Source organism: Pseudocercospora fijiensis, assembly GCF_000340215.1.
Source record: "Pseudocercospora fijiensis CIRAD86 unplaced genomic scaffold MYCFIscaffold_3, whole genome shotgun sequence".
NCBI classification, from domain to species: domain Eukaryota; kingdom Fungi; phylum Ascomycota; class Dothideomycetes; order Mycosphaerellales; family Mycosphaerellaceae; genus Pseudocercospora; species Pseudocercospora fijiensis.
Window position 1 is genome coordinate 2,922,988 of NW_006921534.1, and position 24,828 is coordinate 2,947,815.

General features: G+C 52.5%; 13 protein-coding genes across 13 annotated transcripts; 5 read left to right on the top strand and 8 right to left on the bottom strand.

Annotated features, from left to right (window-relative positions):
- Positions 1–1,466: 1,466 nt before the first annotated feature.
- Positions 1,467–2,240, bottom strand: MYCFIDRAFT_210854 (uncharacterized protein; the record flags this gene model as incomplete). The annotated part of the gene is made up of 2 exons (XM_007926777.1): positions 1,467–1,902; positions 1,963–2,240. A coding segment is annotated over one exon (217 nt), but the record flags the coding sequence as incomplete, so codon positions are not given.
- Positions 1,698–2,240, bottom strand: MYCFIDRAFT_182322 (uncharacterized protein). The gene has a single exon (XM_007926778.1). The coding sequence runs from the start codon at positions 1,892–1,894 to the stop codon at positions 1,718–1,720; it is 177 nt and encodes a 58-aa protein (XP_007924969.1). The 5' UTR covers positions 1,895–2,240; the 3' UTR covers positions 1,698–1,717.
- A 1,957-nt stretch (positions 2,241–4,197) lies between these two features.
- Positions 4,198–7,887, bottom strand: MYCFIDRAFT_114131 (uncharacterized protein; the record flags this gene model as incomplete). The annotated part of the gene is made up of 3 exons (XM_007926779.1): positions 4,198–6,002; positions 6,042–6,477; positions 6,520–7,887. Coding segments are annotated over 3 exons (3,609 nt in total), but the record flags the coding sequence as incomplete, so codon positions are not given.
- Positions 7,888–7,914: 27 nt separating this feature from the next.
- Positions 7,915–9,598, bottom strand: MYCFIDRAFT_173354 (uncharacterized protein; the record flags this gene model as incomplete). Its single annotated transcript, XM_007926780.1, has 12 exons — positions 7,915–7,939; positions 7,971–8,127; positions 8,155–8,326; positions 8,355–8,526; positions 8,563–8,716; positions 8,744–8,768; positions 8,833–8,946; positions 9,058–9,089; positions 9,116–9,144; positions 9,193–9,228; positions 9,290–9,366; positions 9,407–9,598. The coding sequence occupies 12 exons, from the start codon at positions 9,596–9,598 to the stop codon at positions 7,915–7,917; spliced, it is 1,185 nt and encodes a 394-aa protein (XP_007924971.1).
- Positions 9,599–10,362: 764 nt separating this feature from the next.
- Positions 10,363–11,342, top strand: MYCFIDRAFT_120403 (uncharacterized protein; the record flags this gene model as incomplete). Its single annotated transcript, XM_007926781.1, has 2 exons — positions 10,363–11,182; positions 11,245–11,342. Coding segments are annotated over 2 exons (918 nt in total), but the record flags the coding sequence as incomplete, so codon positions are not given.
- Positions 11,343–11,825: 483 nt separating this feature from the next.
- MYCFIDRAFT_202985 (uncharacterized protein) lies at positions 11,826–13,234 on the top strand. The gene is made up of 3 exons (XM_007926782.1): positions 11,826–12,428; positions 12,495–12,558; positions 12,731–13,234. Exons 1-3 carry the CDS (start codon positions 12,152–12,154, stop codon positions 13,131–13,133), a joined length of 744 nt encoding a protein of 247 aa, XP_007924973.1. The 5' UTR covers positions 11,826–12,151; the 3' UTR covers positions 13,134–13,234.
- MYCFIDRAFT_210856 (uncharacterized protein) lies at positions 13,202–13,957 on the bottom strand. Its single transcript, XM_007926783.1, has one exon. The coding sequence runs from the start codon at positions 13,919–13,921 to the stop codon at positions 13,487–13,489; it is 435 nt and encodes a 144-aa protein (XP_007924974.1). The 5' UTR covers positions 13,922–13,957; the 3' UTR covers positions 13,202–13,486.
- Positions 13,958–15,974: 2,017 nt separating this feature from the next.
- MYCFIDRAFT_173357 (uncharacterized protein) lies at positions 15,975–16,223 on the bottom strand (the record flags this gene model as incomplete). The annotated part of the gene is made up of 2 exons (XM_007926784.1): positions 15,975–16,095; positions 16,126–16,223. 2 exons carry the CDS (start codon positions 16,221–16,223, stop codon positions 15,975–15,977), a joined length of 219 nt encoding a protein of 72 aa, XP_007924975.1.
- Positions 16,224–16,301: 78 nt separating this feature from the next.
- On the top strand, positions 16,302–17,120 carry MYCFIDRAFT_135169 (uncharacterized protein; the record flags this gene model as incomplete). Its single annotated transcript, XM_007926785.1, has 1 exon — positions 16,302–17,120. The coding sequence occupies one exon, from the start codon at positions 16,302–16,304 to the stop codon at positions 17,118–17,120; it is 819 nt and encodes a 272-aa protein (XP_007924976.1).
- Positions 17,121–17,407: 287 nt separating this feature from the next.
- Positions 17,408–18,881, top strand: MYCFIDRAFT_152572 (uncharacterized protein; the record flags this gene model as incomplete). The annotated part of the gene is made up of 2 exons (XM_007926786.1): positions 17,408–18,370; positions 18,436–18,881. The coding sequence occupies 2 exons, from the start codon at positions 17,408–17,410 to the stop codon at positions 18,841–18,843; spliced, it is 1,371 nt and encodes a 456-aa protein (XP_007924977.1). The 3' UTR covers positions 18,844–18,881.
- Positions 18,882–18,968: 87 nt separating this feature from the next.
- MYCFIDRAFT_173359 (uncharacterized protein) lies at positions 18,969–20,166 on the top strand (the record flags this gene model as incomplete). The annotated part of the gene is made up of 4 exons (XM_007926787.1): positions 18,969–19,916; positions 19,959–20,059; positions 20,089–20,124; positions 20,151–20,166. 4 exons carry the CDS (start codon positions 18,969–18,971, stop codon positions 20,164–20,166), a joined length of 1,101 nt encoding a protein of 366 aa, XP_007924978.1.
- Positions 20,167–20,311: 145 nt separating this feature from the next.
- Positions 20,312–21,115, bottom strand: MYCFIDRAFT_135526 (uncharacterized protein; the record flags this gene model as incomplete). Its single annotated transcript, XM_007926788.1, has 1 exon — positions 20,312–21,115. The coding sequence occupies one exon, from the start codon at positions 21,113–21,115 to the stop codon at positions 20,312–20,314; it is 804 nt and encodes a 267-aa protein (XP_007924979.1).
- Positions 21,116–22,849: 1,734 nt separating this feature from the next.
- On the bottom strand, positions 22,850–24,590 carry MYCFIDRAFT_182325 (uncharacterized protein). The gene has a single exon (XM_007926789.1). The coding sequence runs from the start codon at positions 23,320–23,322 to the stop codon at positions 22,990–22,992; it is 333 nt and encodes a 110-aa protein (XP_007924980.1). The 5' UTR covers positions 23,323–24,590; the 3' UTR covers positions 22,850–22,989.
- Between the last annotated feature and the right edge of the window lie 238 nt (positions 24,591–24,828).

The following is a 24,828-nucleotide window of genomic DNA, read 5'->3' on the forward strand; positions in this document are numbered from 1 at the left end:
GAGGTAAGGTTTAATATAGTTATATAATTAGGTAGTTAAGTGTTCAATTTAGCGCGGGCTAAGCAGCTTATTAGACTTGCTAAGTTAGCGGCAATAGAGGTCGTAAAACATAGACAGGCTACGAGGGCGCGGCCTTTAGAAGGGAAGCGTATATCAGGGCCAAAGAGGCTACACGTGATTAGCATGTGACTAGGCCAAGTAAAGCCAGGGTCTCAGTGCCTCAGGCAGGGCTTAGCGCTTGGCAATAGGCCAACTTGCCTGCCTTCCTCCCTCTCCTCTGAGATCTCTATCGAATACTACCTGTACCCACCACCACCCTATCTACCTGCTGATATACCCTTGTCACACCTGTCTTGTGCATTCGCGAAGCCGTTCGGAGTCTCGGAGACCAGGATGAGGACCTTACCAGCACCTTCTGCTCGTTTCAACGTACTATAGACGGACTAGCGCTTGGATCATAGCAAATCTGACTTCATCGAGAAGGCGGCAAAGGAAACACCACTGATGAGCGGCTTCTCGAATGCATAGGACATCCTGTAAGCACTCGTAATGTGGCAGGCATTGATCTTCATCTGGCCCGCCCACGATGCATTCAGCCCAGGTATGGAGTTCGGCATATGCCATTCTCTCGAAGTCTTTCCATCTTGGCGAACGAACATCAAAACACGCAGGAACATCCCGAAACGTCACTTGGCTGGTTAAACGGTCAGTCACAAATGTCCATCAATGCCAATCTGTGACGTTATTCCACGACAAACTCACCTTCGTACATCGACCTTGCTTATCCACGGCCAGAGTTGCATCGCCAGCCGCATAGGTGCTATCACTTTTGGCCATCTTCCCAGCGCATTCATGGCAATCTCTAACTCCTGATCCACACTTCGGGTCACTATCCAGCTTCCAAATAGAGGCGTCTGCAGAATCCCAGAAATTCTCCGGTAGGACCTCTTGCGGTGTGAGGATGGGGTCCGTGGCACTGAGGCTCGACTGCTCGTTAGGGAGCCATTCCCTCGGAAGAGCGCCGTTACTAGAGTACTCTTGAGGAAGATTGTCCCGAGCTACGATGGCGTCGGATGTTCGTTTTGGGCCAGCATAAGCTAGGCTGCCATAACTGAGGTAGCATGCAAGGGCTAGTCGGATATGCATCACACGAGGTGAAATTCTGCAATCGCAAACTCGATGGCCGACACAGTGGCGACGACAACCAAAGGTGTGTGTAGTGTTCAGCTGATGGTACTACTGTTAGATGGTGCTTAACGTAGCTTTCTTTGCCCACCAGACGTGTTCTGGCAACTCCCGCGTTGTCCGGGACAAGGGTCAGAACAAGGATCGATTTAGCGGAAAGATGAGAGGTCAGAACAACTGGAGTCGCTTGTGGCCAAAGGCCGCAGTACTGCTGGTGTTGTATTGACTAACGGCATTTAAAAGCCACCTACAGCACCTCTGCGCACAGGAGTGAAAGACTTGACATGTAAGTGATGTTGTATTCAGAAGAGGGCTAATCTACAGAAAGCCCAAAGATGAAGTGTGCAGTTGCAGCCTCAGGCATCATGCACGTGATAGAGACCCTACACCACACACACACACATCAAGTGAAAGTGGACCTCGAAATCCAGCATTGGGGAATTTAGTGCTTTCACTCCGATGTGCCAACGCGGTGTATGTCCCAAGAAACACTTCAATCCTACTCGCTCCCCCCATCATCGAATCATCCCTTTCATTCCTTCTTCACCGGTACAAGGCCCTTCAATGGTAGGGCGCTGGTCAGCCCGCTGAGAGGCGACAAAAGAGAATCAGCACCGCCGCTTAGGCCTGGGAGCTGTGGTACAGGCATGGCGACCGCTGAGCCAGCAGCGAGCGAAACAACCACGGCGATGATCTTGGTGAACTGCATCTTCGAAACTACCAATGCGTATCAGCGCCGCCCAAACATCATTCTTCATCTCATGTGATACTACTCACAGGCTATTGAAAAGCTGCCGAGGGATTCCTTGGAGATGTTGGTGCAATGGGTGTGGACGGCTTAGAAGCTGTGCTGGGAGGTTTTGGAGCGGATGGTGCTATGACTATAGAGAGCGTCTTTGGTCGGATAGGAGAGCCAGGACAAGCTGGTGCTGGCGGCATTTTGCTGTTTATTATACTGCTGTTCGTCCAAATTGCTCAAGAGGCTGCTGTCTCGAAACAGCGAAGTGTGCGGAATGTTTTGATTGCATTTTTGGCGCGACGCAATACTCCTTGTCAATCACGAACTTTGGAGTGTCACGGAGTCCATTGAGAGGTCTGTCGAGCATTAAGCTCGCGAATTGGCGCGGAAGTGCAAGCATGGTGCTGGCAGGATGAAATAACACACTGCCGAAACAAGACGCAAACCTTGCCGAATCGCAGGACTCGTCACTCGTCCCTCGCATTTCGTCACTCGTCACTCGCATAAAGTCGACGCTGATGAAAGCTTCACGCTGGCAAGCCGCAATGATGTGAGCGCTCATCAACACCTGAGTCTTCTGCAATAATGATCACAGACAATAACCGAGGCCTGAAAGGGATGAGTGCATGCACAGATCTTCACATGGGAAGGAGATTTGAGAGGAAGTTGATCCGCAAAGTCTTGATGATTCTCGTTGACAGCTATGCGAGAATGATCCTTGTTTTCAGAAACACACCATTGTTTGGGTTTCTCGAACGGTGTAGTCGAAGGAAAATTCTGGGCCATAGAGATCTTGTTCTTGTTCCAGTTCAGTCCTCTCGGGGAAATTTCTCCGGAAAGATCCAATGTAGCAGTAGCAATGCCAGTGCCACTGCAATCAGGAAGCCTAGGACGACCCCAGGGAAACTTGGTGTGATGGCAATTGCCCAAACGTGGATCTAACGAATGTCCCATAGTAGTGATCTCGATGCGATTGGGAATAGAACGTTGTAGCCCATGCGGCATGCAGTCTGAAGTGAGAAGTCGCATGAGGAAACAGACGATCGAGATTCAAATCTGTGCACGGCCGTGGCCGGACTTTGCTCCGAGTATCACAAACATTTCAGAGTGCAAAGTTGGCAAATCAAAACGGTCATACAAGCCTCGCTGCATTTTGTGGTTACTCTCTCATAGAAAATTCCAAGACCGCCGTGACGCGCCACACTGAGAGGCATCTCTGAACCTCTAGACATGCATCACAAAAAACGCCTCCGCTATGCCTGCTTCATAATAATAAAAAGGTATCTTTTTGCCATCCCGATGTGCTGTTTCGCGAATTTGAAACGCAAGTAAAGTGTGGTATCGCTGCTAAGATCCTGTACCCAAGAATTCTGCTGAAACAAGAGGTCGCCAGGATCTCTTAGCAGCTGCCCAAGAACGCCTTACGCTGAAACGGGAGAACGAGTTTGTGACATACGAAAATTGTGGATATTCCGCCGTTATCCACTGGAGATGTTGCGATGCCCTGAGCTGGTACCCTTTGCGAACCTCGGCGATGGCGTAGGCTCTGGACTGAAAACGTTCCTGCGAGGCAAGTCGGGCTCGGGGCTGAAGACATTTCTCCTTCGCGAAAACGATTCGGGGCTGATGGCGGTTAGCGGTATGGGGCTCCTCTCGGGGCTGTACATGTTTCGGCGGCGGATTGGACTTGAGTAGCTTGGACCGAAAACATCCTATCGTCCAGTACCACTTCCACTCAGATCAACCGCGGCGCCGGTTCCTCTCCTTCTCCCGGCTCTATGGAGCTGCTGTTGCTGATGCGCAGCAACGGCAACGGCACTTCTCGTGCCTGCGCTCGGCGGAAGGTGGGTTGGTGATATTTGCTGCTCAGTACGATCTCGATGTCGACCCGGCGATAATAAGCTATCGTTCACCGGAGCTAGGCTCATCCTGCCAGAAGGCCTCTGGGACCTTTCGCGACCGACCGGGACCCTGCTAGAACTTCGAGATGCCGAGCCCATGGGCGCAGCTATCGAAGCGATCGAAGCCAGGGATGACGATGAACCAGAACTGCCATCACGACTCATTGGTCTTGTCGAATGGCTGAGACCGACTGCAGACTGTCTTCTGTCGATGACAGGGTGCGGTATGAGGTCAAAGTAGCTGCTGTTCCTGCCATTGACACCGCTAATGCTTCCTGCCAATGGTGTAGGTGGTGTCATCATGCTCATGCCGCTTGAGGATCGCCTTGGGAGGCCGTAGGGTTTGGCTCTGGATGGTGTCGGTGCAGGACTGGCATCTGCCAACTCACTGCTCTTCACCAATTCATTAGCCATCTCGCGAACCAGGATCGCGGGGTCATGGCGGGCAAGTTCTCGAACGGCATCGAGCAATCCGTATCTGCGAAGTAACGAGCCGCCTTCACCGAGAGTGCCATTCTCGATCATGCCTTGACCTTCGCAAGCATCGCATATGCTGCGGATCACACGAAGCAGATTGAGGCGTACAAGTGCCTTCTTGGAGTGCATTTTGACAGCCGCTCTCTCGAACAAGGTGACTTGAGCGAGACTTGCAGCGACTGCCGGGCTCAGTCTTAGCAGTTTTTGCAACGGCTCCAGGAGGTTCTCAAAAGCATCAGCCTTGCTCTCGTTGAAGCTCTGCGCAACCGCCTGACTGAACTTCAGTGGTGGATCCAAGAGGTATTCCTCCACCTTAGCGGTCTCCTCCTGCAACCACACGAAGATTGCATCGAGTGCAGTCACTGCCCAGTATTGGTCGGCAAGCAGCGAAACGTAGAATTGCAGGCCCTTGTTCTGCCACAAGATCTTGCGGCCTACTTTGCCGCTGTGCGCCATGTCACAGATGATAGGCAGCGCAAACTCCTTGAGCGGACGCTCCGTCTTAACGATTTTCTGTAGTAGAGGCACGATACCGTTGAGTGCCGCATCCTCTTGACGTGCATTCGACAGACGGCAGAGGTTGTACATGGTAGCCAGTATCTGGTTGGATATGTCGCGGAAGTGCTGTGCACCTGTAGCCGTAGGCCGCCTGTTGGCCTCCATGCTGGATCCGAGCAGGTCTGTGAGCACCTCGATGGCGTTGCTGTTCTGAAGATCCTCAAGTGTTGTGGCAAGCATGCTTAAGTTTTTGATGAACTTCAACATGACTATTTGATTTGTCGGCCGCAGGCGTCGCAAATCTTTGAGCACTCGCTTCAAGACCATCCTCTCTGCAATAAGCTCCTTCACATAGTTCTCAGCTTGACTGAACAGCAGGAAGATGTTGACAATGCGACCTTCGATGACATCTGCCAGCTCTCGATCGTCCTCGTCCAAAACTCTGTTGAGGACAAGGGATAAGGGATAGAGCACAGCACTGCGCGAGAATATCCGGCAGAAGTCATTCTTCGGCGTTGGTCCTTGCAGTTCAAAAACTGACCAGATACCATTCACGCCAACCAGGACAAGTTCGCGGCCGGCCTCCGAGTCGTAGTCCTCTTCCAGAAATTCCACGAGGACGTTCAAACCACCGCAAGAGATAAACATCTGCAGTGTGAGCCCAGGCGTCGGTGTTTGGTACATCATACGTACGAAATTCGCGGCCTCGAGCCTGATTTCGGAGGCATACTTCTTTTGTGCAAAGCGAGTGATGATCGGAATGCCGCCAACGAAGCAAAGATTCTCCTGAATCTCAATATTGTCGTACAGGATCGCATTGAGTATCTTCAGGAGACGTAAGATAATGCCGGGCCGTGTAGTCGTCTCCAAGATTTCCAGTATCGGCAGCATGCCGTGACTGCTGACGATCACATTCTTTACATCAATGCTCTCTGAAAGAATCTGTAGAAGCTGGTCCACAATCTCGGCAAGTACGTCTTCAGGTTGGGCAGCCTTCAGGTCTGAAACAAGACTTTCCACAGCAGCACAGAGGCGTGCATGTTTGTCTCTGGCGACATTGGATTCGAGGTCGACCTCGTCCAATTCCTCCTCGAGTGCTTTGAACGGATCCTCTTCATCGTCCTCTTCATCCTCGCCCCACGAAAGGGAGTGAGTAAGCTTCAGAGTACCACTGGAGCCACTTCCCACGGATCGTGGGCTGCCTCTGCGGACTTGGCCCTGCTCTTTCGCAGATTGCAAACTCATCGGCTCCTCGTCGAAGACCAGATCGGTGTGGAAGTCTTCATCTTCATCGTCTTCGGCATACTTTTGAATCTCCAAGCTCGACCTAGTTCTTCGCATTGCTGCTGCATCGTGCACGAGCATGGTTGGAGTGTGGGTTCTGCGCCGTTTCATGCTTCCGCCCAGCTTTGTGGGCATGTTTCGCATGTCATTAGGACCAAAGCGACTCGGAGAAAACCCTGCAACCTTTTTGAAGAACTCATCCTCGTTATTAGGAACCAGATCTGAATAGTCTTCTTCATCCTCTTCGCGGAAGCGCTCCTTGTCAGATGAGATTGGTCTGGATGGCTTCTTTATCGGTTGATTAGCGGCGCTCTTTACCTTTGGTATCGAGCTTTGTTTCGAAGCCGGCCGCAATATCTGGGTGCGTGGTTGCGAGTCTTTACTTGCCTTGCGCTCATGGTCCCCGGAGCGTTTGCGGCCTGCAGCAAGGCTGACCGGCGTATGGTGCTTAATTTCGTCGGAAGTCGTTCGTGACGGATAGAAAGGACGCACAGTCTCCACTGCGTTGCCTTCCGACAGCTGCAAATCTGACTTAACCGTCAGATCGCCTTCGAACTCCTCATCCCACTCCTCAACCTTGCCATCCATCTCTGGAATTGCATCGATATGAGCGAATCGTTTCAGCTTCTCCGAGCTGAACAACCCTGCAAAGTTGTCCTGCGGTTTTAGATGATCTGGGATCTGTAGGCCTCTCATGCCAGTGTTGAGCGATTCAAAGTCATTGTCCCAATTATCCCGACACACATCCTCTTGTGGAGATTGGAAGGCCTCCGCGGCTTGCGACTTCCTTGGACCCAATCTAAATGCAGGTTTTGGAGGCAGATCCGCTTTGCTCTTCACTCCACCACCACCAAGTCCTGATTTGGTGGAACTTCTAGAGACAGGCCTGGAGCCGGTTCGGCTTGATGGTGGTTTACGAGCAGCATTGTTTGACTGCGCGGGCGGCGGGCTGGCTTTGAGGGCCTCATTCCATTCTTGTACACTTTTGATTGCTTCGTCGTACTCGGTAGGCTTGGTCTTGTCGGCCTTCTTGGCTGAAACAATCCAAGGATGCTTGAGCAGTTTTTTCGCCGAGACTCGAAGGTTGGGATCCTTCTGGAAGCATTGCATCAGAAAGTCTCTCACCAGTGGACTGGCACCTTCAGGTAAGGGTGGATGATCATCGTTGACAATGCGAAACAGCGCAGGCATGGGTGCAAACTTGTAGTACGGCGGTCTGCCATCAAGCAGTTCGATGACGGTACATCCCAGACTCCATATGTCGCTGGCTGTGGTCGCCCCCGATAATTCGATGACTTCAGGAGCCATCCAATACGGAGTGCCCACCACGCTTCCCTCTGCCAAGCCTCCCTGCTTTGTGGCAACACCAAAGTCGGCCAGCTTGACGAGTCCCTCTTTGGTGGTGAGGATATTTGCGCCCTTGATATCACGGTGGATAACACCCTGGTCGTGCAGGAACAGCAGGCCTCGTAGGACCTGGGCGATGTATAGCGCAACCAGATTCTCGGGAAACTTGCCAAAATTCTTGCAAATCTGGTGCAGGCTGCCTTGTTCGCAGTACTCCAGGATGATGTAGAGCGAATCGGCAGATTTGACGAAACCATGGTATTTGACGATGTTAGGGTGGTGGAGATTCTTCAGCAAGTCGATTTCCTGCATGATGACATTGAGTTCTGTCTTGGGCATGTCGGAAAGGCGCACTTGCTTGATGGCCACAGTCTCGCCATTGGACCAGTTGAGAGCTTGATAGACACTGCCAAATGCACCTCGGCCAAGGCATTGTCCAAGTTGCTGCATGTTGTCAGTAGGATAGGGCAAAAGGGATATATGCTACATGAAGTGAAGAGGGCCATGGCTGAGACAATGTCTTGCAAGCACAACATCACTCGGTCCGGCGTAGAGGATGTATGTGTGAAAGGAGAGGAATAGCACGTACGTAGTCCTTGAGGCCTTCAACGTCCTTGGCGTTCCGCTGCACGGTGCCATCCTTGCTGGGAATCTTCTCACGCGCTGCCAGCACGTTGGCTGAGCTGGTGCGGCGGACTGCAGACCTTGCACCTGTGCTGCCACTGCCACTGCCACTACGATTACCATTACCATTGCCACTGCCATGGCCCCCGCCATTCTCCTTGTCCGAGCTGCCTCGAAGCTTGGCACTTTTCAGAGGTCCACCGCCGCTGCCAACGGGCTGTTTCGGAGTAGCGGTCCGCGACTGTGGTGCGCCGATGCTAGTCCTCCGTGCCTGTGCGGTGGTCGATCGGGCCTGCGACGTCGAGGCTGAGGGCGAGGGCGAGGGGAGGGGCGGCGGCATGGTGGAGGGGCCGACTTATGTATGGCGAGATGTCGGCGGTGTGTGGCGGGACATGGAAGTGGTGCAGGCGGGAGATTGGCCGACAGCAAGGCGGAGCATTGTCAGTAGGCTCGGCGCGTATGTGGACGGCACTGGTCCAGCTCGTGCACTACGGGCTACGAGAGCACGCGATCAGTCGCGTGAGGGCAGCTGGGAGCGGGCGTAGGTGGTGGGTGGTGGGTGGTAGCGGTAGCGGGTACCGTCGCAGTTCGCAGGGCTGATAGAGATAATGCCAGACATCTGCTGCTCTGCGGATGCGTATGCGTGTGCGTGTGCGTATGCCTCAGCGTCGCCCGTGGCCCCGCACACGCGCCTGCCAAACGCGACTCAACTCCTGTCAGAGACAACAACAAAAAACCAGTTGCAAGTTGCAACGCGTAGCCGTAGCGTAGCAAAACGAGTGGCCGCTGGGTTATCCCCTCGCCACTTCCCCGAGCCCCAGCTACCCGCCCGAGCCCCAGTAGATATACCAATATAGAATCGGCCTGAATGAGATTACGTGCTGTTTCCACCTATTACATATTATATCCATTCTTGGTTGGTAGCGCGGAGCGCGTTACCTAGGAAGTCGCGCCTATACCACTAGTACTAGCAGCAACAACAACAATAATAGTCGCTTACACAGCCAACAGGACGGCCACTTCACTACTAGGTGCTGCAACAACAGCACCATCAGTTCACTTAGCAGCAGTATCACATGCAGCAGCAGGCTAGTTAGCAAATAAGTGACCAATATGAGCTAGCATATATAGCATCACGTAGTTACAAGGCTGTAGGTCGTAATCCGCTTAGACCTGAGTAGATAGCAACCAACAACACCTTTAAATTTGCTATACCACTGATTTGCTAACAAACTTTGGCTTCATGGCTAGCAGCAGTATAGAAGTGGTTGCCCGGTCGGTGGTGGTTGCGGGGATCCGGAAATCGCTTCCCTACGCGATTTTGTTAGGAACAGCGGATTCCATAATCCACTGTATTGCTGGGGCTCGGGCGGGTAGCTGGGGCTCGGGGAAGTGGCGAGCGGGTTATCCTGGGGCCTGGGGCCTGGGCTGGCTGTTGACGGACCCCCGTCGACGAGGCGAGATTGACTTTGCCTACCTGCGTCGGCGACGTCGGGTGCCTCGCGCCCGATCCACTCACAAGCGCATCCTCGTCCGTCGGCATTGCTATATACGCTATATAACCAGGACGAGCTGCACATGCTCGAGGTACAGAAATGACGTCCATCTCCAACACACCCTCGATCGTGGAGTCAGGCAGCAAGGCAGCGAGCCTCCTCGGGGTATCTACTGTGTTGATCCGAGGGCAACCGCTTGTTTTGGGAAGATGCCTTTTCGCTTTTCGCCTAACTGCTTGTGTACGATGCCGGATTGTGGATGTGGATGTCGATGTCGATCAAAGTGTTGCGGCAGCCAGAATACGCCACAACACGTCCTCGGTCCAACGATAATCGGTGCATGTGCGATCATAATCTTCGAGCTCGGTAGTAGTCGCAAAGCTCACCTTAGCCACAATGATGTTGCCCAGCGTTGAAGCCCTTCTCCCGCAACCCTACGCATATAGGTATTTGTACGTCTCGCGATTCATTACATGATCCCCCCCCATCTACCCGACGCCAGGTGAATCCATCTCTCTTCACCAAGTCCGGCTGTCTGCTACGCGTTGGCATCATGTTCGCAGCTACTCTCCTCACTGCCTCCCTGTTGCTACAAGGCTCGGCCTTGGGCGAAGCTGAGCCCATCCCCAATCCCCATCTGGTTGCTGAGAGCTTCGAGCACAAAGTCCGAGAGCTTGACGAACGTCAAACAGCCCTGCCGCCCAATCAAGGAAGATTCTCCTTCTACGCCGTCAACACTCCAGCATCAGGGCCTTGCGATCTCGCCTACAGCCCAGTCGATGGCAACCTCTATGGCGAGGAGCAATTCATCAACCAGCTGTTCCAGCTGGATCCCAGAACCGGCAAGGTCATCGAGTACCCGATTCCATTCGCAACACCCGTGAGCAACGCGACCTTCGGAACGATTCCGGCTCCTCTAGGCGACAGGACCAAGTTCTCTTGCGCCATTCGTAGTGGTGCAGACGGAAACATCTACGCCTCGAATGGCGTCAACAACCAGCTTGTCCAGCTTCGACTACGCGATAAGCGAATCCGACTCTTCCAGAATCCAACAAACCCAGTCGGCAATCTCTTCCCCTTCAACGATCTCTACACCGACTCTCAAGGCATGTGGGTCACACAAACGACCGGAAACATTCTCCAATACTTCTCTTATTCTCAACAACAATTCGTCACTAGCCTTCAGCGCACAATTCCCACCGCCGCCTCACTGCCACTCGGCGTGTTTGTCGCAAGCGATGGCGTCGTCTATGGCTGTGAAGTCCTCGGGAACAAGATCTTCACATTTGACAAGAGGACTGGCTCTCTGAGAGAGTACACTCTCCCTAAACCACTCCAGGCACCATCCGTTGTTCGCGCCGAGAAGAACGGATGGGTCTACTTCACCCTGCTTTTCGGAAACGGCATGGGCAGAATCAACATGAAGTCCAAGGCAATCGAGTTGTATCCTACCAACCAGAACCCCGGATTCGGATCCGTGAATACTGGGCCTGCGAACGATGGTAGAGTCTGGATGAGCTATTTCGCTTCTGTCAACGCTCTTGCCGGATTCGATGATCAGACCAAAAAGTACACATATGTGCCGTTCCCCGATTCCTTGGCTCAATATGGATTTCCAGGTGCTGTTGGAGGTACGTATTCTGGCAGGTGAAACATGGTCGTTGATATATGACGAATGCTGATCTGTGTCTAGCTGTGCCGCCTTATTTCAATATTGCTGTCAACTACAAGCCAGGAAATGCGCTTTGGTTCAGCACCCCGACGTTCAATGCTATCGGAAGGTACTCTGTGCCCAACAGCAGCAAGGCGAAGAGGGGAGAACTTGAAGCTGAAGAGTGAAGAGGGAGACGGCTTTGCTCTTGGTGGTATGATTGGCATCCTGCTGAATCTTTCAGGCGTCTCGAAAGGGTGGGCGTCCATCGTTTAATATTCTAGCCTATCCATTGACACCATCACCGTTCTGTCTGCTTTACTCACAGCTTTCCCACCCACTGCAGCACAGTACTCAGTCCCCCTCTTTTCGTATAATCTGGCTCGAGGTGTAGATCTTTCACCGCGCCTTCTTTGTCAACAAGCAAGGCAGCTGGCAGCAGCAACTCGAAAGAGTCATCGAAAGTCATGATGGAGGATGTGTGAACCAGCGGCGGCTGATTCATGAGAAAGCATGAGGTGACGCCAAGCAAGCACTGACCGCAGTGTGTCTCCGCCATCGGCCTATAAGTAGCCTGACTGACTAATCCATCTCTCCCTCCACCGTGCCTTCTTCTTTGATCTCAGCGACGCGACACGTAGCCGGCTTGTCGAGATGTGAACAGCTCAGCTCAGGACAGTGCTCGAGGGCAAGCGGTACAAGAGACTCATTTCGAGCGCATTTTGCTTCACTTCCACCTTCGCCGGCACCGGACCAAAAAGTGGGCCGTATATGGGCTTGCGGGCATTGTGAACAGGGCATCACTTGTATTAACCCAGCTCATCTGTGAAATCGCCAAGTGAGGCAAGAGCATCGATTTCGAGTTGAGCTTTTCTCACATTCTCTGTGGCAACAACAACAACAACAACATCAACAACAACAACAACAACAACCTCTTTCCCCACCCAAGATGATATCCAACACGAAGCCCACCCCGGAAGAAACACTTGCCCTCTTCAAAGAAATCGAGCAAAAGTTCCCCTCCCAAACACTCGGAGAAGACAAATGGTACATTCTTCTAATCGCCGCAATCACGACCGGCGGCCACCCTGGGCTCGCGGCCGACCTGTACAAATACCTCATCTCGAAGCCAGAGTTCTCTACGCCCGAGCAGCGGAAAGCGCTCGTCAGGAGATTACGAGAGGCACTCGTCAAGCTTGTCTCGGTCGTGGGCGTGGTGAAACCCTGTACGTTGACGGAAAACGATCGCCGTGCTACATCTGTTTGCTAATTTGTTTCGTTTCCGAATGAAGTGGAGGCGATTTTCTGCATTGCTGGCGTTGAGCGACCGGAAGATCGGGATGACAGCTTCTCGAGGTAAGCAAGCAGCATCGAAGATTGATCTTGATAGCTGGGACGAGAAGGCCTTCAAGCGACGTGAGATGGGCGAGCTCCTCATATTCACCGGGGGCACTACTGAGGGATGATAACGCCGCGACACGAATGGAACGCAGACTGACATAGAAGCTAACATCCCGTCTCCTCACAGAGAAACCTGGTCCTCCGGCCCATCAAATCGCCAACGAGGTCGAGAATGGCTGGACAAAATCTATCGATCCAATCACACCGCCACCGAGAACACACTCGCATGCCACAAAGACTTCGAATGGCTCTCAATAGAGATCAGCTACGGCCTCTATCTCTCCGACCACAGCATTCTCGGCCCTGTAGAGACAGAAATCATAGTGTTGTCCGGAATCTTGATGCAGAATGCTGCCAGAGAATCAGCTTGGCATCTCAGAGGCACGAGAAGGATTGGTGTGTCCTCTGAAGATGTTGAGACGATACAACAATGTATTGAGAAAGTCGCTGACTTCTGTGGGTGGAAGCTCGACAAGATTCCTCGAGTCAAGGATATTGAACATGAAGTTCCGTGGGAAAGTGGTGCTTAGAATGAAGGAGTCAGCATCGATCATTATTAGACCCGAAGCATAGACGAGATTGAATTCGATGAAGTGGTAGCCCATAACGATCATGAAATTGCCAGCCGCTGCCCAAATGCATGCTACATCCAAAAGGGTATCTAAGAATGAATGATCCATCTCACTGTGCTCATCAATAAGTGCAGGGCATCTCACATCGTTGAAAATGGTCGTCCGCTTTCTAGCTCGTGGAGGGCCACTGGATCCGCATCGTCCCAATCCGACGCATCGACTTCAACTACACCAGCTCTTCGTAACAGCGTAGCTGAAGGATCAGCACAGTCGAAAAGATTGATCTCCTCGGCTGAAATTCCCAGGTGGTACTAGCCACTTTCATCTGGCCCTGCAACCTCCTGCGGCGTCTGTTCAATAATGACCCGAGAAGTTCGGAGTTGACTTCCAGTCGTGACATTTGTGCGTCTGACGTTTTGTATCCGACTACCGGCATCATCCTCAGAATGCTCCGAGTCTGCATCCGAAAGTTCGTCATCATCACTATCGGAAAATAGGCTTGACAGAGCCGTGGGTGTCAATCGCGAAGCGGCACGGCGAGAACTACGTCTCGGTGGCTGCCTTGCCGCTGCCGAGCTTTGCTGGTCATCGGACACTTCGAAGCTCGGAACAGCCGTTGAGGGGAGCATAGAATCGGTTGTGAAAGATCGTCGGTATGATCGAGGCGCGGCGTTGAGCAGAACATCGGCTTCGTCCATTATCATTCGACTGTTTCTCATGGCCTGTGCCATCTCATCGTCACCCATGACCGGAGTAGGACTGCCTTGTCGTGTACGTGGAGAAGCAGCTGCGGCGGCTTGCGCCCTTTCAGTTTCGATTGTGTCCGTCAACCAAGCGATCGTCTCCTTGAAGTGGGTGCCCTGACGATCACGACTGCAGACGTTGTCGACTTTCTTTCGAATGCTCTTAATAATGCCAAGATAGTACGACGCCGTATGCAATCGAGCGCAATACCCTCCGCAGTGGTGCGATTGGCAGCGCGAGCATGCCGAAGATTTAACCTTTTCCACCACTGTCTGCTCGAGCTTCGTCTTCAAGGCCAAGAATAAGGTGTCGTCAATCTGTCGAAAGTGCACACCATTGGCCAGCTTCTGCGATCCAGTCATGTGCGCGCCACAGTAGCCTCTAAGATCCATGGCGGCAAGCAAGTTGTGCAAGCTATCAATCAATATTCGGGCAACATGTTCGGCGATGTAGGCTGGGTCCTTGGAAGAGGCTGCTAACGGTCGCTTCTTGCCGTTTTCCTTCTGTGCTGTCTCCAAGGTGTGATTCATGACTCTGTTCAGGTCCTTGGCGGTGGCTGCAAGTGCTTCTGAGCCTGCAGCGAAGAGTTCCGAACCAGCAGAACCGACCAGCCTACGGTCTGCACTCTCACGAAGCTCGAGTGATCTCCGCACGGCGCGTTTCAAGGCAGCATCGAACTGGCCTTGGGTCAGCTCAGTCAGGGTGTCAATGGTGAACGTCGAGTAATCGCGATGTTGGTGTGCCTCGTAGGGTGGCAGATAGCCCTTTTGATCGGCAATGGTGTTGTAGGCAGGTGGCTCTCCCCTTCGCAGGTCTTCTCGCTGGGCTCTCTCTTCGTTCTCCAGCCTCTGCAACTCGGCCAGATCGTTTTCGACAGCTCTTAGAACGCTTTGGCTCGTGTCGTAATGCATCTGCATGATCTGACAGTTGGTCCACATATTATTGTAGTCCTGTTTTGCTTTCTTTGCCTCATCCTCGATGCAGCGGTACTTGGCGTTGAATCGCACTCGCTCTTCGTCCAGGATCTTTTCGTGGCTCTCGTTCAGCTTCTCGATCTCGCGGTCTTTTTCGGCCTTTTCGGAAGCCACGATCCTGCTCCAGCGGTTTCGTTCAGACTGAAGCTGTTTCTCGGCGCGATATTGCTGGAGAACAGCCTCGAACAGAAGGTCTTGCCTCACGCCGAGTTCGCGTTTAGCACACTCAGCCTGAAGATTGAAGCAACAAGGTCAGCGCTGACATACGATACATGGGACGATGGACGGCGGCGGATATAGCATAAGAACATCCGGGTCCGTACAACCTACTTTTGTCTTCTCCATCAAGACCTTCAGGCCCTTGATCTCGTCACATGCCTCCCTAAACAGGCGCCCGAGGTGGTATATGTGTTGGTCTCGGTCTCCTTGCTCGGCAAGGATAGAGTGGCGCATGGCGGTAGATGAGCTTTCTGGAGCGATCGAGTGCGGCACGTGGGCAACGGCGGGTATGGATATATGCAACGAAGGGTCTTTCGAGTGCGATCTCTTTTTCTTGCGTGAAGGTCCGGCTTCTGCAGATGCCGCTGCCATCACACTCGAGTGCCTCCTCTTCATCTTCTTCCTCGGCCGTGGAGTGGCAGTCGGGGAGGAGGTCGAGTCGTTGAAAGCGAAGCGACGAGCATGGGTATTGCTTTCCCCGTTTGTGAGGGAAAAGGTCGGGGCTAGCTTGCGTTTGAGGAAGGTGCCGCTTGGGACTTCGGCGGTGGGTATGTTCTCTTCTTTCTTAGTGAAGCGTGGAGGTAGCAGCGGCAGTTTGTTCTCGCGTTTCTCTTTCGGCAGGCTTGGGCTTGAGCTCGAGACATGCTCACTGCTCTTGACTCGTGCAAGCTCCAGCACATCTGCATCTGCCATAGCTGCGATTGTGCTCTAGGCTTGACCTCCTTTCCGACGATATTTCAGCTGACTCCAATACCACTGAGTGTCTTGACGCTTCGGAAATACACGTCTGGATTGAGCATGTGCTGTTCCGGGGGGAGGCGAGGCGAGGCGCGGCGCGGCTGGTGCGACAGGAATCATAGGGTCAGGGTGAGCTGGCGAGAAGGCTGGAAGTGGAGGTGGAGGTGGAGGTGGAGGTGGAGGTGGAGGTGGGATGCATTGTCAGCGTCAGGCTGGAGGTCGCTGGAGCAGGTGATGGGGGAGAGCTGATGCGAATGCTGGTGCTACACTGCTACTGCTCGGCGTGTTGGCTCATGCCCACCCGGTCCCGGTCCCTGTCCCGGTCCCGAGACCGGGGGCCAGACGCGTGAAGGCAGAGCATCAGCATCAGCATCGCGTCCGCGTCCGCGTCCGCGCAACTTCAATGCAGATATACATACATATCCTATCCAGTGCTCCCTTCTCTTTCCAAATGCACCCCGGCCACCACTTCGAGAGCATCACGAAACCCACGTTCCTCGACATTCTGGCGCAATATCCACATGTCGTTCCTGGCAAGCTCAACGATCTGGACAAAACGCGTTATGGCATGCGGCCCACTCCTCCAGGAAAGACACCCGGCGCATACTTCACCAAGGATCAAGTCGTCACGCTGGTAGAATGGAAGCTGTCTCATGGTACTTTCCGGCCGAAGCTCAAGCAACTTGTCGAATCCAATGCCGAGCACCATGTCGTATCCATCACACGATCGTCGCTAACCGGAATGGCTGATGTCTCCATCTCGGCAGAGCAGGTCAAGGCTACCTTGGCCGCACTGACTGCTCTGAAAGGAGTCGGTCCCGCGACTGCGAGCTTATTGATGAGCGTAGCCAGTCCGGTGCATGTGCCATTCTTCTCGGACGAGCTGTTCCGTTGGGCATTCTACGAGGATGCCAAAGGCAAAGGCTGGGACCGATCGATCAAATATACGCCAAAGGAGTATCTGGAGCTTTTTGAGAAATTACAGCAGCTTGTGAACCGAATCGATGTCTCAGCTGTTGATGCTGAGAGGGTGGCGTATGTTTTGGGCAAACGAACGTATGGCAAGGGAAGCAATAAGAAGACAGAGGCCGCTGCGCAGTCTAGGAAACGTGCGGCCGACGACACCAGCGCGGAGAATGTCCAGCCAGTACCAACATCTAAAAAGAGCAAGACTACCAAAAGCGATTCCAAAGATGAGCCGTCATCACAATCGGCAAAGTCTGTCACAAGAGGGACACGCTCATCCACACGGCTGAAGGCACAATCATGATGTGCTCCGCTTGGGTCAGGTATCGATTTGGCAGTACATTTGACGCCGAACGATGGGGATATTTCGCAAACACCTTCGATTGGCAGTGCTACAGACCGTTGGTAGCATGTCATATACATGCGCATTTGTGCACCAAAAGAATCCTCCGACTTCGGCCGCGCCCAATGAAGTCATCTTGATTTCAGCACATCCGCAGTCCTGCGAAGATCAGAGCAACGTCCCATCAGCGTCTATACAACTGCCGTTGCCAATTCAGACTGATTTACTGATCTACTAGACATTGCAGTATGGCTACATCATCTCTGGCTAAGTGGGCCAACGAGCTCAAGTGGGAAGATGTCCCCGATTCAGTTCGAAAAGCAGCACAGCGATCATTATACAACTATCTAGGCTGTGCTATCGGTGGCTCTCACCATCCAACTGTGTCAAAAGCTCATCAGGCCTTGGAATCGCTCTTCGGGCCGTCCACGTCCACGCTGCTGGGTCACCATGGCTCCCAAACGCAGAAGATCGATGCTCAGCACGCTGCGCTGTTGAATGGCATCTCGTCGCATGTTCATGATTACGACGATACTCATTTGGCTACCATCATCCACCCTGTTGGGCCTGTGGCATCTGCAACGCTAGCTTTTGCGCAGCTCAATGGCCAGGTAGTTTCTGGTCAACAACTGCTACTCGCACTCATCGCCGGTATCGAAGCGTCTTGCAAGCTGGGTCTTGCTGTTTGGCCGTCTCATTACGACATTGGCTGGCACATAACGTCTACGACTGGTAGCATTGGAGCTGCAGTCGCGATCGCCAAGCTTGCGAATTTGTCGCAAGAACAGACCGCGCATGCTATCGGTATTGCAGCAACACAAGTCACTGGACTCCGAGAAATGTTTGGATCTGACACGAAATCATTCCATGTCGGCAGAGCTGCACAAAATGGCTTGCTGGCTGCACAAATGGCAAGCAAAGGCTTCACGAGTAGCTTGGAGGCTATAGAGGCGAAACGAGGTTGGGCAAATGTCGTTGTTGGTCCTGAAGGAAAGCCCCAGCTCGATCGATACCTTTCGCCTGACAGCGAAGATGGCCTCAGCCGAGTATGGGAAGTTGAGCGGAACACATTCAAACCTTTCCCTTGCGGCATTGTCTGCCATCCAGCTATTGATGCTAGCATACAGATCCATCGTGAAATGAAGGAGCAGAATATCTCAGTGAAAGATATCGAGAGCGTAAAAATGCAAGTGCATCCGCTAGTGATCGAGGTAAGACTATGAAAGCTACTCGTTACCGAAAATGTCGCTAACATTGCTTTGTTCGATACGTATAGCTCACATCGAAGCGGCAGCCCAAAGATGGACTGGAAGGGAAATTCTCGGTATTTCACGGCGCTGCTGTTGGCCTTATTTATGGCAAAGCTGGACCAGCCGAATATGATGATCAAGTCGTAGCAAGCTCTGCCGAGCTTCGAGACAAAATCGATGCCACATCGAGCGATGAAATAGCAAGTGATGCTGCAAAAGTGGTTGTTCAACTCCGAGACGGGAGCGAGTTGGAGAAATTTGTCGAACACGCCGTTGGGTCGTTGAATGTCCCAATGACGGACGAGCAATTGACCGAGAAATTCGTGGACCAGTGCTCGTTGGTGCTAGGTAGAGACGGCGCCACACGAGCAAGTGCACTCGCTTGGAGTATTGGCGACGCACCGGACAGTCGAGAAGTAATCGAGCAGCTCTGAGCATGTGAAAATATGACGTGATTGTGGTCTGTGCGCAATGCGCGAGCGTTTCCTGCTGCTCGGGCTCTGCGCATCGAGAACGCCCATATTGAGCCAGCTACCCCGATCACCTTACAGAAGAAAACATGGTTCAATACACAGCCAGGCCATACGGCTCCAGCACACAAATAGATAGCAACGACTGCGCAACCTATTGGATGCTTGATGACTGCAGCAAAATCTCCGATGCCAACATCGAGTTGGAGCTGAAAGATAAAGGCATATTTCCCCCGGCTGGCACTCAGCCCGCTCGACGTATCGCGCTCCTATCACGCGCTCAGCGAGGACTACTGATCTATGAGAAATGCACGTTGGAAGAGCTCAGAAGATTTTGCATGCAACGTGCCATCCTCAAAACAGGCGGGAAGAAGTGCGAAAGGAGCAATATCAAACACGCGGTCGAAGGGCGCTTCAAGAAAAGCAACTTCATCAAGCAAGCCCGAGACGATGAACTCATCACGCTCCTGGAGACAGCCGACGAGCACTCCACCTTGGAACGTTTCCTCGATCTTGATCCAGCGATCCGCAAGCAGATTTTCTCCATGCATCTCTCGAGCCTTGAGTACCACCACATCCCAACTTTGCCACCAGTGACTCGAGTCTCGCGCCTCATCCGGCAAGAAACATATCCTCTCTTCTACGACCTCTGTCCAGCAAACATCCGCATCGCGCGCAAGCCACCGTCTATCAACACAGTCACCAAACTTGCAGACCCGCCTTTTCTGCCTGCCGTGGAACGTTTCTTCACCAAGCACACCTTGCAGCTGAACAGATTCCGACGCATCAACGTCTTGTTATCAGTCGAGCCCGAGGCCTGGAAGTTCACGAGCTGGAGGTATACGTTGAAGGTGGGTGAGAGGGAGGTTTTGAGCCTAGAGAGGGAAGAGAAGCCGCACAATGAGAGGAAGAAGGAAGTTGGGCTGCGGGAGACACGGGTTAGTTTGAACAAGAGGATGCAGGAGCTTGTGGATGACATGGTTGAAAGGGGCGACGGGATCAAGTTTAGGAGGACGGATTGGAAAATTTTGAAAGGGGTATTTGGATAGACGAAGAAAGATTGGGTTTTGGTTGACAAGCACATTCTGTCATTAACGATTTTGTCGAGCGGGCTCGACATTGATCAAGGATCTAAAGTTTTCTGTCCGATTGTCGAAGCACTGAAGGGCCCAAATCAGTCGTGTATTCAAAATATGTCGACTGATGCAGATTTTCGAAGCCCAAGCAAGCATATGCTCTCAGCTTGTGAACCACGCTGTTTGCGGGTGAAGTCCGCCAAGGCTATGAAAGTGCCTTCGGATATAGCCAACAGGTCATCGAGACGTCGTCCGTACTACCTTACAGGTATGCCTCGAAGAGATTGAGAGTTCGTTGAGGAAGCTGCTGGTAGATTTGTATCGCAGACGTTTCACGTCGATAATTTTCTGCAACCTCATGCTTGCGTCGCTTGCACATCCGTTGCATCCTTTTGCAGACTATCAATGCGCCTTGGTAGACATGTCCCCATCAGTCCCGGCTCGGGCTGCAACATTTCGACACCCTCCTCGGAAGCACGCGCTCTGCTCACAACCTCGACAAGATCGCTTGGAGTAATGCCAGCAGGGTCTCTGAATTGCCTATTCTCCGCCCAGTCTTTCGGGCCAAGAACACCAGCGTCCTTAACAAAGCCTCGGCTTGCATCAAAGAAGAAGAGCGTAGCATGCAATTCTTGTGGCTTTACGATAGTCGTGTGGTATGCCGCAGCAGGCACGGTGTAGGTGTCGCCGCGACGATGGATGGTTGATTGTGTAAGCTTTGCTTGCATCAACTTGCCAGTATTCACGACCGTTGACGAGAGCTGATGCGTTGCGTACTTGGTGGACTGCGAATTCCCGTCATTCCAGCCGATAGCGTACGAGCAATGAGTAGCTTCTTCGTACTCATCGACAGGATTCACATCGTACAGCACATCTGTGCCTTGGCCGTGCAGAGTCCAGCTCTGGGCGAATGCTTGATGCGAATGTATTGCGACTTCTGCTTTTCCACGTTGTCCGTCGGGCATCCAGACATGAAGTCGAAAGAGAACATCGATGTTGCCGTCCTTAATTATGCTACACAATGGCAGCGAGAGAAAGCCTTGTGCACTCCGTGAGGGTGCGTACCTGGCACCAGCCATCGTCAAATCCGCGATGGCTTCTTGTATTAGGCTCCAAATGTAATCCAGAGTAGTAGCCTCTACGAAACCTGACGAGATCATGTAGCTGACTGCTAGAGTTAAACTCGCCAGATTTCGAGGGCCATTATCCGTTAATCTGGCATTAATCGATTCTTGCCACCCGACCAGTGAGTACTTCGAGATTGTGTGCTCGGTGAGCCATTCCGATACAACACTGTGATTATGTTGAGCTGGTTTGGTGGCTATAAGCACGCCTGGAAGGATTCGTTGCAGCGTCGTGCCGGGGATTTTCCTACTGTCAATGCTGCTCGGGTCCATTGTTTCAGCTGTGTTGTTGATGTAAGTGAGCATGATTTGAGAATGTGCCGGCCATGGCAGAGCTTTTCACACTGTTCGCATGAGGCTGTAGCCGCCCGAGTGACTCCTTTAGGAGGCACTGCATAGCTGCTCAGCCTCACTTATGTAACTACCTGGCTGCATGATCCCTGCAGAGCATGCAGCCACTTGAGCGGCACAACAGACGTATGGCCTTATCTACGCCCCAAGATTTGGATCTAAATGCCTTCGCCGCCAGCTGCCCAAAAGGAAGAGTGTCGTGATGGCGGCTCGAATGTTTTCACCGAAAGCAGAGGCAAAGGCCATCAGGCAGAAGTCGTTCCTGCCTGAGATTTGAGGCCCGTGCTCAGCTTTGGCGCCAACTCAATCCCCTCCTGTTCTCCTCGCTTCCAATTGCTTAATAACTCTTGATGCATTTCATCTATCGAAGAATCACATGAAGCACAACCACGGCCAGAGCCTCCCCACAGCCTTGAACCATGTATCGCGCCCCACGCTGAGTACACAGGGCAGATGCCTAATCCCATATCTCAGGAAGGACACTGTGCTTAGACAAGATCATTATGCATTTGGGTATCAAAATTTGCCTATACTATGAGCGGTTCACCATCTGCCACCCGGTCCTCCTAGCCCGCCCGGCCCTCCAGGTCCTCCATAGTGACCTGCACCTCCACCCCCTGGACCTCCATGATGGCCATGACCGCCTCCAAAGCCACCTTGTGGTCCTCCGCCACCATGATGCCCGCCAAATCCGCCCCCATGCTGTGGTCCGCCGTGGTGAGATGGTCCGCCAGGCCCAGGCATACCTCCTCCGAAACCATGATGCTGTTGTCCAAACCCAGGCCCGCTCTGAGACTGAAAGTGATGTTGGCTTTGTGGCTGGAATTGTGATTGCTGCTGCGACTGATAATTCTGTTGCATTGGAGCTTGGTGGTTGTGATGCTTTTTCTTAAGGATTTTCTCCTCGACCTTCTTCTCGATCTTTTGCAGGAGCCCCATATCTGTGATCTATGCTTGGTAGGTAGTCTTTGAATTTGATAGGTTGATGTCCGTCCCCCAAGTTCCAGGCTGTTCTTCTGCGTTACTGCGTTGATTCTTTGGCGAGTGAATGCTCATGGCATGGAAGCCATATATTCGAGTTTCTGGACTCATGGCATCACGTCACGATGAGGGACCTATTTGATGCCGCGTCACGCATTGAAGAAGTGGATCTTTCGTTTAGATGTTTAGTCGAGACTTGACGTCGCCTCGCCTTGCGAACACGCCTTGGCATGACGAAGAATTGAAGCTTTTTCAAAGAAAAACTTGCGCCACGACCACGCGGTGCCACGAGCGGCTGTGCGGTCCACTTCGACCGGCATGTCCATTGGCTTCTGGTACGTTGCAGAAAGTGCGATAAAGGTCTCATTTGTGTGCTTTCATTGATACTCTGAACATGACCGAAGCTTCGCTCAGACCGATCTTGAGTCAATGCTTGCTTCATACTCTGGGCTTTCTGCTTAGACTTGATGCTACTTAAGATATCCATCTGTCGTAGTCAACTCCATGTCCGACTGTCGCTAACCGCAGTCGCTCATGGTAATGGCGTCTTCACCACTGACTCCCAACAAGCGCAACGATCACTCCTCAGCAGGCAACGGCACAGCACTGACAAGTCTGCTTAGTTCGCCGCGCTGCTCCTTCAACTTGAATAAAGCATTATCCAGCCCAATGAACTCATGTTCTGGCTTACCGACCGCTTTGCTTGGCTCGACATGCTTCCTCTTCATGGACTCAACGGTCTCCTCGAACCGATCGAGCTTCTTGCCAAAGGCCTTGACCTCCTTCTCATACAATTGCCACTCTCCAATCAAGATGCCATAGGCTTTTACCTGCGAGTCGTACTGGCTCGGTGGTGCTTTCGGGTCTCTTTCGAACAATGGCTCCCTGTCCGGTGGAGGCGATGAAGGCATCGGAGTCGATTGTGCACGGGCAGTGAAAACGCCGGCTTTCGATTTGAGCACCTGGCATTGGGCGTCGAGCTCTGACGCTTGAGTGTTCATACTATCGATTTGCACCTGGAGCTTCTGATCTGCCGTCACGTGTGGTCGTTTCCGAAGCTTGGCTACGGTTTGGCGCAAAGTCTCCTTCACACTCTTCCTTCGATGTTGTTGCGACATGGCTGATAACTCAGTGAGGAGGAATTGAGGTCGAGGAACAGGAAGTTCGACGACTTGAAAAGACGTTGAGAACCCACAGGGAATGGTGGATGTTGTGTTCACCAACTTCCGGGTCTGGGGTGTTTGCAATCGTCATTCGTGACAATTCGAGCCATGTGCGACATAGTAAGCCTGCTGAGGCAAACTCTATGTCACTTCAAGCCAGGACATGTCGCAGAACACGCAGATACCCTCGAACCCGAGCTCATTCATATCAAAGCTCGTACGTAGATTGGACTCGTCACCGACTGTGCGCACGAACGATTCTTGTTCTGGCATCGTATTATTCCAGCAGAATACGAATTGTGAGTTACACTGCCATAATCAGGGTACGATCAATCGAAGAAGTCGTCCTCGTTCCATGGTATCATTATGCAAGACTCGAGCTCCGGGCTCAGGAGATGTGCATCACTTGAAGTAGGCGGTGGTGTAGATCCACTAGAAGATGTTGAGACACTGGATGGAGACGTTGATTCCAGCATAAATAGTTGTCCCGCGTCAGATGTGTCGATGTTGTGCTCACTATCAATGAGGACATGTGACTTCCGCTGGGAACGGACCTTGATATTGGTTCGTCGCTGCTTGTGGTTTGGCTGCCGTCCATGTTGGTGGTACCGGAGAACATCAGGTGATGAGCCATCAACAGGAGTTTGATGATCAAGGCGCTTGGCGTCGCCTTTTGCTTGCTGGATCCGTGAGTAACGAGTGGTCACATCTGCATCAATGGCTGAGACGTAATCGTTCCAGCGAACGCGCTTATTCGTAGGCTTCGTCGTCGTCTTCGAAGTAGGAGGAATATGGCGACTACCGTCGTCTTGTATGATACTCTCTAGCATCAATCTCTCCTCATGAGTGATCTTGAAGCCATCTAGAGTGTGCACATAGTCCTCCAGAATTGATGGGTACACTGGATCCAGCCAAGCTGCCAGTGAAGAGATTGGCTCAATTGCATTTCGTTCTTCCATGCTGTCCAACCAATTTCTCAATTCTAGAAATCCGAATCTGGACATAGTTTGCTTTTGTCATTGATTCAGAAGCGCGATTTGTTCTTCTTCGCGCGGACAAGAACTTGAGAGATATTCCTGCACCCCGGTATATTCCTGCGCGAAGTCGCTCAACTGGCCGATATTCTACCCCACGTCCAGGTTTGAGGAGAGATTTGCGTCAACGAGACTGGGGATATGAACGATCCGGAGAACATTTTGCTTGGGGTGATGCGGACCGGCGAGGTGGATGTTCGATTCTTGTACAGCATCGCGA

Bases quoted from the DNA above. Each gene is read 5' to 3' on its own strand.
- MYCFIDRAFT_182322 (XM_007926778.1), bottom strand. From the start codon at position 1,894: ATGCAGTTCACCAAGATCATCGCCGTGGTTGTTTCGCTCGCTGCTGGC.
- MYCFIDRAFT_202985 (XM_007926782.1), top strand. From the start codon at position 12,152: ATGATATCCAACACGAAGCCCACCCCGGAAGAAACACTTGCCCTCTTC. The intron at 12,429-12,494 runs GTACGTTGACGG...TTCCGAATGAAG, and splicing joins CGTGGGCGTGGTGAAACCCT to TGGAGGCGATTTTCTGCATT. The intron at 12,559-12,730 runs GTAAGCAAGCAG...GTCTCCTCACAG, and splicing joins CGGGATGACAGCTTCTCGAG to AGAAACCTGGTCCTCCGGCC.
- MYCFIDRAFT_210856 (XM_007926783.1), bottom strand. From the start codon at position 13,921: ATGGGTGACGATGAGATGGCACAGGCCATGAGAAACAGTCGAATGATA.
- MYCFIDRAFT_182325 (XM_007926789.1), bottom strand. From the start codon at position 23,322: ATGCCTTCATCGCCTCCACCGGACAGGGAGCCATTGTTCGAAAGAGAC.